The 12,377-nt window shown below is 42.0% G+C and overlaps 1 protein-coding gene across 2 annotated transcripts in view; it reads left to right on the top strand.

Annotated features, from left to right (window-relative positions):
* SYNE1 (spectrin repeat containing nuclear envelope protein 1) overlaps nucleotides 1-12,377 on the top strand; it is a 505,866-nt gene that overhangs the window by 323,412 nt on the left and 170,077 nt on the right. For both annotated transcript variants that reach the window (XM_070796399.1, XM_070796398.1), the window contains exons 95-96: nucleotides 7,447-7,653; nucleotides 9,171-9,344. In XM_070796399.1, the coding sequence (XP_070652500.1) occupies nucleotides 7,447-7,653; nucleotides 9,171-9,344 (381 nt within the window). The remainder of the gene's footprint in view (nucleotides 1-7,446; nucleotides 7,654-9,170; nucleotides 9,345-12,377) is intronic.

The following is a 12,377-nucleotide window of genomic DNA, read 5'->3' as shown; positions in this document are numbered from 1 at the left end:
ATTTAGAGCTGTGAAAGCATGGTATGATATATGTGTCTATCAAATAAAGACTGGGAAATTTGTCAGCTCTAAGAATGAAACTGTGTACTCTGTCTTTACTTAACATCATTATAGTTTTGGAACCCACAGTAACCTTGGCATACATTGCCTGTTTATATGTATAGTCCAAGATAAAATTGTACTATTTTACAATAAAGGGCCTTGAAGTATTAACACAAAAGTGGAAACAATTCATCTAGAGACAGTATTGAGAAATAGTGGTTTCAGGTTTTTGACATTCTCATAGCTTCTTAAGATAGACATCAGAGTGTACAGGATCCATTTTTACAGGCCTTGTTTTGGTAAAATGACCGTCTGTGGGTCTTTCTGCTATCTTAAAATCACCCACAGTCCATTTGGCTTGGGGAGGGTGCTATAAAAATACGAAATTAAAACTAACCTTTGTTTGCTTGGATCAAGCCGATCACAAGGACTGTCAGGGACTTAGGTCTCTGTTACTACCATGCTGTGTTCCCCTGAGCACCACAGTCCTTTTAACTGATACCTCGGTTTTGTAATTGTCAACATCCACTTCATTGTCACCTGAGGGGCCTCTCTGGGTGGCCCCAGTGTGCTTCCCAGGGCTCTGTCTGCCCCTCACCTCTCCAACCCTTCACTGTACCTGTACTAGCCAGAGAACATCCATGCATTTGATTACAGCTTCTTTTAAGCAACCAAAAAGGATTAGGGAGTTTTCCAGGTGGCGCTAGTGGTAAAGAACCTGATTGACGTGAGAGACATGGATTTCATCCCTGGGTCAGGAAGATCCCTTGGAGGAGGGCACGGCAACCCGTTCTAGTATTCTTGCCTGGAGAATCCCATGGACAGAGGAGCCTGGAAGGAAGCAGTCCGTAGGGTTGCACAGAGTCAGACATGACTGAAGCAACTTATCATGCACGCACAAAAAAGATTGAGGAGAAGTTGTCCAAAGGCTTGATTAGAGTGAATCTAAGTGTCACAGGCTTAGTCAGCGTCCCAGTTTACAAAATTTGACTCTCTCTACTTTCAGGTACTTTCTGATCACTGTGTTTGTTCAGGGCTCATCATTCTTGTGTTCCAGGTGACAGACCACAGCTCCCAAAGACCCTTCACTGGGTCCCACAGCACTTAACAGAAAGTAGGATCCTGGTGGTCTGCCTTGACCTTCCAGAGTTCAGAATTAAGATGCAAATTAACTCTCAATCACCAGCATCACCCTGCCTCTCAGGCATTAGTATGAAAACACAAACTGAATGTACAGAATTATTATTTTGTTTAAGGGATCTAATGGCGAAAACTCAAAATTGCACATTAATGCTAAGCATTATAAATTAGAAACTATCCTGTGACTTTTCTTGTCATTAAGGCCAACCACATGATTTTTATCCCTTTCTAAATTGAGAGTGGTGATGCTAACAATTATAGCACTGAGGAGATGTAATTCTAATTCAGTGCTTACCCATCATTTGAACTTAACAAGTATATTAATGCTCTAAGGAGAGGGAAGGAAATATAAATAATGTATAATTTCTTGTATCACCACAAATCTAACATTTTCCATCTGACCTACTTTTGCTAACTTTTGCTGTCTGTACCTAAATTCTGCAAATTCTGGGACAGTGCTGCCTACATGGAAAGCTAATGGTATCATAATACCTAAATTGGTTTTTGGCTTCTGGAATGATACTTTAAAAATCCTAAGATATGATAGAATTACTCTAGTTTTTTTTTTTTTTTTTTTTTGATGCTGCAAAAACACTTTATCGTTTCCATTTGGTCCAAGGCTTGAGAGAGGGCTCCTGAGTGTTAAAAAGCTGCCTAGTGGCTGCAGAGAGGGGTTTCAGGCAGCCCTGACGTTACGGGGACTTCTCAATGGCCACTGGTCTCCAGAAGTTCCTAGTCGTGCTTGAGGGTGAGCCTTTCGAAGACGTATTTGCCCAACCCAGCCTGGGGACCAGCCAGCCTGCAGAAGTGGTCAGGTGGTCACCCGTGTTCTTGATGAGTTTCACCTCCTCATCTAGAAAGTGATTCTCCAGCAAGTCACAGATGTGGGGGTCTGCACGGGCAGAACCCAGGCCATGCAGATCCCAAAGGGCCTGGCTCAGGTTCTTCTCTGTGAGAAGGGCAGCTTCCCTAGCATCCTGGGTTTTACCCCACTCATCTTGAGACGGCTTCCACACGTCCAGAAAGAGGTCACAGATGCCATACTGATTTTGCATTTTCAAGAGATGCTTTGCACCCTCGCCCTTCTCCTTGGCCAATTTGCAGAAAAAGGTGGCCCATACCCTCCAGAGCCACATCGTCACGGTCGAAATAGAAGCCCAGAGAAAGGGAGGTGTAGGAGACCCGCAGATGCATGTTAACCAGGCAGTTGACGGCGGCCTCCACCTCAGTGGAATAATTCTGACGAATCTGAGAGCTCATGGTTGATCGTTAATAAGGAGTTAAGCTCAACAAATGGTGGCTGGTCCCGGTGATCGTGGACAGCTGAGTGGCTGATGCTAAAGGTTGCGACTGGAAAAAAGGTTGGAGGGTGGTCTGAGGGTGGGGAAAGGGACAACCCTGGATCTGTTCTGTCCAATCACTGTTGAAGCAAGAGACAGATCTATGGGACTGTTGAGCACACTTTGAGAATTACTCTTTTAAAATAAAGAATGTGGGTAAGAGGGGCCAATATGATTTTCGTACTTTCTAAAGGTTAATAAAAATACTTCAATTTTTTTCTTCTCCCCAACATGCTCTGGGAAGTAATGTTTCTTTAAAGAGCTATTCTAATTCCTATGATTTTCCTCTAAACACCTGTCTAAATCTACCGAATTTGGGTGGAGTCTTGTGCCTTTCCTGGTACCCTCTTGAAATTGAACAATAGGTTTAATTTGGAGACATCAGTGCAGTTCATGAGCTGATTTGTGGCTGTTCTGCGTGTTACGGGACCTTCATATCATGGGCAGCTAACCCTTTGTGGGTGTATGTTATCTTTGCTACCCGAACCCAGTGGTAGTTTGGAGGCAGAGCTCTGAGGTTATTTTGGTTCTGTTTCTTTAATATATATAACTGCTCAAAGTTTGAGATGGACTGAGCTGGTGTAGACAGTTATGAAAGTCACAATGAAATTCATGTTCTCCTTTCTTGTTGAACCAGACGTGCACTCTGTGTTCTCCCCAGAGTCAGTTTAGAAAAGCCCAAGGTACTTTAAGCCAGACTGGTCATACACATGCCCTCCTTGTAAACACAAGTTAGAAACACAAAGAGGAACATTTCATCTCCTCTCCTTAGTTTTGAGTCAGGTGCTGTAGGAAAGGAAGCAGCTGGCCACCAGTTGAAAAGAGTTACAGATCAAAGACATATTCAACTGCTGGATTTTTTTGTTTTTTAGATTGAAGTTCACATCACATGAAATTAACCATTTTAAAGTGTACAGTTCAATGACTTTTAGTTCTTTTACAAGGTTATACAATCGCCCCCCTCTATCTGGTTTCAAAACATTTACATCACCACAAAAGGAAATCCCATCTCCTGGTAAGTTTGCCTAGTGGATCTTGAAGTTAAAACTTGACAACCTTCCCCAAAATATCCACTCTCCCTTGAGAGTAAACTGAAGCATGGACAGAGAGGCTTGACTCTAACAGTATGGAAATTAGCAGTTCTAGGATTCCTAATTCCTTTATCCCTTACTTCAGGACATTCGGATAGCTGCTTACAACATTGTGAGTTTGAAAAGGAAGTAGTTCACATCACTCTATACCTTATTGGTAAATCCACTGAGATTAAATGAGTGAGGAAGATTTTTTTTTTTTCTGGTTGTTTTATGATTCAGATACCTGTTTTGTCTATAATGAATTGGAATTAATTCAACTAGATATGCAGAGTGCCTACTGTGTTCACAGCTGAAATAGACTTTTTCATGAACATATGATTTAGGGGGTGAAGTGAATTACCAGCACGTTATACATAACCCAGTGAGATGATTGTGTGTTACAGTGGTGGGAGGTAAATGAAAGGAGACTCTAACAGATCTGTTGGGAAAACAAGGATTTTGAAAGTTTGGAATAGTAACAGGAGTGGGTAGGAGGCACTATTAAACATGTGAGGAAAGGCATAGAATGAGAGAGTGAGAGTGGATGTGGTGTGCATTAGCAAAGGGGGCTCATCTTGTACAGAGAATCAGTGCAGAAAAAAGGACAATAGGTCAGACTAGTTATAGAGAAGCACTTAAAACAGACCAAATGATATGAATTTTATATTTTTGGCAATCAAATACCAAAAATGATTATAAAATAGGAGAAAATAACTTACTGGATGAAAAGCATTTTGAATGTATAACAAGCAATAATAGTCTGTAAATTTATTACAATCCTATGAAAATATCCTAGCAAGTTCTTTGGTAGAGATTGATAAGATAATTCTAAAATATATTGTAAATGTATGAAAAAATATATATTGAAAATGAAAAGAGTTAAGAACCACCAAGACAGCCTTGAAGAAGATGAATAAAATTGAAAAATGAGAGTGAGACATAAAACTATAATAATTATGAGAGTGTTATATTAGCAAAAACACCACATGAGTCAGTGGAACAGAACTAGAAGCCAGAAACCCCCTCACACTACATGCCCGACTCTTTGTGACCCCATGGACAGTAGCCTACCAGGCTCCTCTGTCCAAGGAATTCTCCAGGCAAGAATACCTGAGTGGGCTGCCATTCCCTTCTTCAGGGGATTTTCCCGACCCAAGGATCAAAACCGGGCCTCCTGCATAGCAGGAAGATTCTTTACCATCTGAGCCACCAGGGAAGTCATCAGGGAAATGGATTAAAGCTGTGTGAGATACCACTAGAAAGGCTTAAATGGACAAGACCCTCAAACCAGGAGACAGTGGAATGCAATGCAACCCTGAAAAGGGTCATCTCCTTCTGCCTGCATAGTCACAATCGTGGAGGGTGTGAGAGAGGCCAGACACAGGACAGTACATCAGGAGTGACTCTATTTCTGGAGAGCTCAAAACCAGACAGAAGCATCTATGGCTTTGCAAGGCCGCCCCGTGGTAACCTCTGGAAAGCAGAAAGGCTGTAACAGGATGAAGTCCAAGGGGATTGTAGAGTCCTGGGAATGCTCACTTTCTCAGTCTGGGTGCAGGAGCATGAGGAGCTACAGTTTGTGAGAATTCACAGAACTGCACACTTACTGCCTGCACTTTTCTAGATGTATATACATACTTCAGTATCATAGTTTACTTAAACGGGGATTGGACATGAAAACATCCTGATATTAGGGAAAAAAGAGGGTCTGTTTTTTGGTTTTAACATCTCTTGACAGCCCACTCTGAGGAGGCGCTTGGCTCACAGCGAAGTCTGCGGAAGAGATGGGAATCATGCAAGTAGGGGTATACTGCAAACTATGAAATATTGGCAACTATAAAATCAGTGATTCTTCACTTGGGTCATGATTGTCCCTCCTGTGGAGGGGCTTTTTTTTTTTTTTTTAATGCATCATTGAAATCCCAAATAAGAATTTCTCCTGTCAAGATTCTAGCTAAGGACTTCCCTGGCATTCCAGTGGTTAGGACTCTGTGATTTCACTGCAGAGAGCACGGGTTCCATCCCTGGTCGGGGAAGCTGCATGGCACAGCCACAAAAATGAAATAAAAAAAAAAAAAAAAAAACAAGATTCCAGCTAAAGAGCGAATCATAAAATACAAAAAATGAGAAATACAGTGTATAATTGTGGTGACTGTTAAACAGGAAATAAGATGCTATTCAAAGACAGCAATAGAGATTTGTTTTGTTTTTGAATGAGTAGTCATGAAGGCAGTAGCACCCCACTCCAGTACTCTTGCCTGGAAAATCCCATGGATGGAGGAGCCTGGTAGGCTGCAGTCCATGGGGTCGCGACGAGTCGGACCCAACCGAGTGACTTCACTTTCACTTTTCACTTTCCTGCATTGGAGAAGGAAGTGGCAACCCACTCCAGTGTTCTTGCCTGGAGCATCCCAGGGACGGGAGAGCCTGGTGGGCTGCTGTCTATGGGGTTGCATAGAGTCGGACACGACTGAAGCGACTTAGCAGCAGCAGCAGCAGCAGCAGTCATGAAAGGCCTCTCTGAAAATGAGACAGTTAACCTAAGGCTCCGTGGAGGAAGAGACCCATCTCAGGAGAGTGAGGAGAAGAGCATTCCAAACCTTGAGGGAATAGGATGTGCAAAGGCCCTGAGGCAGAAAGCATTGGGGATCTTGGAGTGATTGAAGGCAGGGATGCAGTGAGCAAGAAGGAAGCCCGGTACCGGGGGCAGCCAGGTGTGAGAATGCATGAATACTGTAAGGAGTTTGGATTTTATTTCATAGGCAAGAAGCCACAAAGTATTGTAAAGCAAGGGAGTGAGAGGATCTGATTTATCTTTTTAAAGGGGTTTAAGCAGATACTCCACCCAGTAGATTATGAGAGCAATTCAGATAAGGAAATGGTTGTGACTTAGTTGGGAGCAGAGGAGACAAACAAGATGTTTTGGAGGTGAAGGCAGTTGTGTTGCAGGAAGGGGGACCCCTTCCAGAGTCTGAGAGTGGGCTCTTGTGTAACACAGAAATGAACTGCCCGAGGAAACACCAAGCAAATGCTTGGGAAGCGTGTGTTAGCCGGGCCATTCAGAGACAGAGAGATGCAAACTGGACTCCTTAAATTTCCCTCACCAGACCCACTCCTATTCTTTGCAAATGTCTCCGAGATAGATTCTTTAGGTAGTTAGGTCAGAGTTTTTTCCTGAGTCTTTTGGGCCTTGATTGTTCTCAACTCAAAATAATCTGCATGCCAGAGACCTTTTGGAGTGGGAGATTTTGTTCTTCTACCTAAGTGTCTTGTAGTGGGAGAAAGGAATTAAAGCCTTGGCAATGGACAAGGCCTGGGAGAGATTGTGAAGAGAGAAAACAGGGTCTAGAAAGTAGCCTTGAGAAGCTTCAAATTTTAGACCTAGGGAGAGGAGAAAAGTTAGGGGAGGGCAACCGCGTAGAAGCAGGTGACAGATTCTTCCTGCCTGTATGATATGAGTTTGCGATTAAAATGTAGCCTTGTTCCAGACTCAGGGAAATTTGGAGTGGGAGGAGTCACGTTGAGGAAGAAAGTGATGAATTTTATTTTCAACACAGAATTGTGGACTCGGAATTAATTGCACATACCACCCCCCCCCCCCGCGCCCCGTCAGATTACAGACGAGCCTGTTGAAAGCCGGGTTAATTGATTTGCCCAGATTAATTAACTTTAAGTTACTGATGCAGATGATCTTAAAGTCAGAAACTTCCTGACTTTCAGTCTGGCAATGTCATTTTGAAACTTAGGTTAAAAGGCCCCCTATTTGTTGGTTAAATGACTTCCACGTGAGCTTGGCTAAGTGCCATGATTCCTCAGTGCAAAAAACTGCACACAGGAGTGTGATTCCACAGTCTTTCCCTCAGGCTCTGATGGATGAGATCCTCATGCTCCAAGAGGAGATCAGCGAGCTGCAGTCGGCCCTCGCAGACGAGCTGGTGTCTGAGTCCCCGGAGTCCGAGCCAGCAGAGCAGCTGGCCCTGCAGTCCACGCTCACCGTCTTGGCGGAGCGAATGTCCACCATCAAGATGAAGGCATCCGGGAAGCGGCAGCTTCTGGAGGTAACAGGCCACCCTGGGGGTGCCCCTCACGTCCAGATTAACTCCTGAGGTTGGGTTGACAAGTATGTCCAACTACTTACGATGACATGTCTATTGTTTCCCACTCAAAAGAAGCTGGTATATTGTGTGTGCACGGCCTCGTGAACAGAGCCCTGAGTCAGTGTGGAGCCATGAATGTGTCTTTTCACCCGTTTCTGACTCATTTCAGGCCTGCAGAACTGAGGCAGTGGAGAGCCAGTACTGGGTAGACATGAGCTTTGTGGGGAATAATTGTAGAAGGTTTGCATAATAGTTTGCTATGTTTAAATAAGACCATTTTTATGAATAGCATTGCTAATGCTGTGAAAAATAAATCCTTAGTCACTGGAAGCCAATTCAAGCACGTTAGTTCATGAGAATATTCTTGCAGTTCTGGTTCTCATGTTAACTTTAATACTCAATAGATAAATTTTAGTTACACTACCATACGTGTTAAAAATAAGTTATTTTCCTTTTGTTGTTGTTGTTCTCTTACCTTTCCTGGCCTTAAACATGTATGATGTTCATATTGTTGATCCTATGAAGTGTCTGTGTTCTTGTATCTCTAGGGTCTGGCAGCTTCTCTAGCACGAAATCAGTTATTGCTATCCGCTTAACATTATTTTATTTAGCTGCAGATTATACCATAATTCAATTAACCTTTGTCCTATTGTTAGGGACCCAGGATATTTCCAGTTTTATCTATTTTAAAGCTGATCAAATCATGTATCCATATATTTTCCTATTTTGGAGAAATTTTAAATCAATGTTTCTACTCTAATCTCTAAACAATTTAATAAAAATTGATTAAAAATAATGGATTCTTAATAAAATAACTTTTAAAATAAAATACTTTATAGTGTCTTAATAATTAACCTTTTAATTCATTGATACTGTCTCCAGTCACTCTGTGAAACCCATGTGGAGTTGTGAAATGAAGTGATTGGCTTGGATTTTTTAAAAAAATACGGATTATTTGCCATCAGTAAAGAATCCTCAGAGACCTATCCAAATTTTTTGAAGTTTTGCCTTTGCTCTAGAAAGCGACAGCACTGGGCCACTCCTTCCTGTAGGAGATCAGTTGCCTGAAACTGCATGGTTCTACCCTTTTCGATGCACCAAGTATGTTCTTCAGTTGCCATGGTCCCCACTACACCCTACAGTTACCCAAACTTTGAAGTCAAGTTACCTACTGTCTTACACCATTGACCAGTTTCTGTCATCCACATTATCTACCTTGTTCTGTAGGTGTATTATTTAAGAACAGTAACTCCAGGCATACAGTCATTGTAGGAGTTTTTAAAAAATACCAATCCTGAGGCTCACCTCCTGAAATTCTGATTTACCGGTCTGTACCGCGGTCTAAACACCGGGGATTGTTTTTGAAGTTTCACAGGTGGTTCTGGTGTGCAGTCAAGGCTGGGAACCATTGCTCTGTGTGTTGAGTCCTGGTGATTTTGCCTCGGATGACCTGTGTTCCATCCTACTTAATTCATCAGGAGAAACTCAACGATCAGCTGGAGGAACAGAGACAGGAACAAGCCCTGAACAGGTATCGCTGTGAAGCTGATCAGCTGGACCACTGGCTCTTGAGCACGAAGGCCACTCTGGACATTGCCCTGGGGTCACCCAAGGAGCCCATGGACATGGAGGCCCAGTTAGTGGACTGCCAGGTACAAAAATGGTCTCAAAGGAGTATGCCAACATCATTAGGCAGACTTTTCAAAAATGTATCTGTTATTGGCTGTGTCGAGTCTTAGTTGCAGCATGCAGAATCTTTCGTCGGGGAGTACAGGTTCTCTGGTTGTGGTGCATGGGGTCCGGAACATGTGGGCTGTATAATTATAGCACATGGCCTTAGTTGCTCCTTAGCACGTGAGATTTTAATTCCCTGACCAGGGATCTCAGGGGGCTTCCCAAGTAGCTCAGTGGTAAAGAATCTGCCTGCCAATGCCTGAGCGACAGGAGATACAGGGTCGATCCCTAGGTTGGGAAGATCCCCTGGAGGAGAAAATGGCAACTCACTCCAGTATTCTTGCCAGGATAATCCCATGGACAGAGGAGCCTGGCGGGCTACAGTCCATGGGGTTGCAAAGAGTCAGACATGACTGAGTACACATGCACACACACTTGACCAGGGATCAAACCCACATCCCCTGCATTGCAAGGCTAATTCTTAACTGCTGGCCCACCAGGGAAGGTCCCACAAGACATTTTTTTTAACTACAGAAAAGTATAATGGTAACAAACTGGGGCATGGATATGTGATTTTTCACAATCCATATACTTTACATATTTAGGAGAAAAACAATATCTTATAAAAGCTTAAATTAAATCCAGATGTGGGCTTAGTCTTTTGAAAATTTTACCAACAGTATCTACTCTTTAGAAAATTTTCAGCTTCCTGAAGGACATTTTTGTAAAGATTTAGTGTTTTTCAGTCACTCAGTCGCGTCCGACTCTTCGAGGCCCCATGGACTACAGCATGCCAGGTTTCCTGTCCTTCACCATCTCTCAGAGTCTGCTCGAACTCATGGCAGATTTATTTATTTTTTTAAATTTTATTTTATTTTTGGAAACTTTACAATATTGTATTAGTTTTGCCAAATATCAAAATGAATCCGCCACAGGTATACATGTGTTCCCCATCCTGAACCCTCCTCCCTCCTCCCTCCCCATACCATCCCTCTGGGTCGTCCCAGTGCACCAGCCCCAAGCATCCAGTATCATGCATCGAACTTGGACTGGAAACTCGTTTCATACATGATATTATACATGTTTCAATGCCATTCTCCCAAATCTTCCCACCCTCTCCCTCTCCAACAGAGTCCATTTCGGTGGCTAATAAGGAATATAAGTACCTAATGCACAGAATTAGTATCAGTGACTGTGGATAAACAACAGAATAGGTGGGCCGTTGCAATTTTGGTTTTAATTCAGAAATATTATTTGGAAAACTTGGCAAAACTGTAGTTATAGGCAGCCAGACTCAACATGGGAAGGTTGTCTTCTGGGGCAGAGAATTTCCTTCCTCAACGTGCGGTCTTTAGCAATTAATGTAAGAGGTAATGACATCAAAGTTTTTACTGTAATATTATTTTCTTACCTCCTTATTATGGAAACATTCAAGCACACATATAAAGCATAGAGAATAGATACTGAACTCCCATGTACCAGTCATTGACTTCAAAGAGTATCATCATAGTAGACTTTACACTACGGGTGGGTGAAGTTTGTTTTAAAAGCTTTTTCATTTAACCAGCAAGTCTCTAGAACAGTCTAATCTGCAAGGTTAAATATCAGTGTACATGACTTCATACATGTGGGACTGAAGGAAATATGCACAGCCATTAGTTATGAATGCCATCTCTTTTCTTAATATATAGTATATCATTCTGGTCATCCCTTATGATTGAGATTTTTTAATATTAATTATTATAATTTAGGTTTTTTAATTCTTTTTACAACTTATAATTTTAAACTTTTAAACTATTTTATTTATTTATTTGGCCATGCTGTGTCTTGGTTGCGCCATGTGGGATCTAGCTCCCGGATCAAGGATCAAACCTGGGCCCCCTGTGTTGGGAGCACAGAGTCTTAGCCCCTGGATCACCAGGGAAGTCTGTGGACAATTTATTTATGTGTCTTCAAAGCATTTCTGCCTTGATGGTAGAGAATAGAGAGCCATGTGCGACTGTTTTCTATTTCTTTTATCATCTTTTCTAAAGTTACTTTTCTGAAAAGAGACACGTATTTTTAGCATTGCCTTCTAGCACTTGAAATTACCACATGTACTAGCATTTCAAAATTATGTTTCATCATTACTCCCACCTCTTCCTTTTTGATATCTCTATTTTTATAGTTATACATAAGATGCATAGTTGAGATAATATATTTCAGGACTCTTACAAAGTATTGAAGTGGTACTTTGGCAATATTTTTCAAAACTCAGAGCCTGTGAAATCACACAAATGCATGATAGTTCCTCATGCAAATAAATCTGGCATCTGAGCCAGTAGTATAATCATAGCTGTGGCTATTATATGGAATTAGGGTCCTGTTATGACTTTTGGGGCCCAGGGTACTTTGTTTCCATGAACCTCTCTTCCTCTATAGAAATACTAAAAGTTATATTTGTATTTTGTAACTGCTTTGGGTACAAAGGCTAATATAATCCAGGGTGGTTTATCATGGGTGCATGATAAGTTGCTTCAGTCATGTCCCACTCTTTGCGACCCTGTGGACTGTAGCCCACCAGGCTCTTCTGTCCATGGGATTCTCCAGGCAAGAATACTGGAGGGAGTTGCCATGCCCTCCTCCAGGAGATCTTCCCGAAGCCTGAGGTGATATCATTACATATTAATTATTATCATCATCATTTTTTCCTCTGATTTTAAACGAAAGACATTTTCTTGGGCCCCTTGATGTGTTAGGGGCCTTCAGTTCTGTGATAGCCTTGCCTAATGGAAAAGGCAGTCCTGCACAGAATAATATTAGTTCCTCAAAAGTAATCCTCAAGAAATGATCCTTTAAGGCCCATTTCATGAAAAGTTTCACTCTTCCTTTTAGTTCTAGGTCTTGGGATCTCACTTATGTTCTTAGAAGCTGATGGTAGTGATTCTGATTTTGTACAATCTTTTCTTATTAATAAATAATTGAATATAAATTAGAAAGTACATTTCAAAGAGTTCAGACTTAAGGTATAG

The sequence above is a fragment of the Bos indicus genome, chromosome 9, assembly GCF_029378745.1.
Source record: "Bos indicus isolate NIAB-ARS_2022 breed Sahiwal x Tharparkar chromosome 9, NIAB-ARS_B.indTharparkar_mat_pri_1.0, whole genome shotgun sequence".
In the NCBI taxonomy this organism is placed as follows: Eukaryota; Metazoa; Chordata; class Mammalia; order Artiodactyla; family Bovidae; genus Bos; species Bos indicus.
Note: the sequence above shows the minus strand (reverse complement) of the source record. Positions and strands in the feature narration are given on the sequence as shown.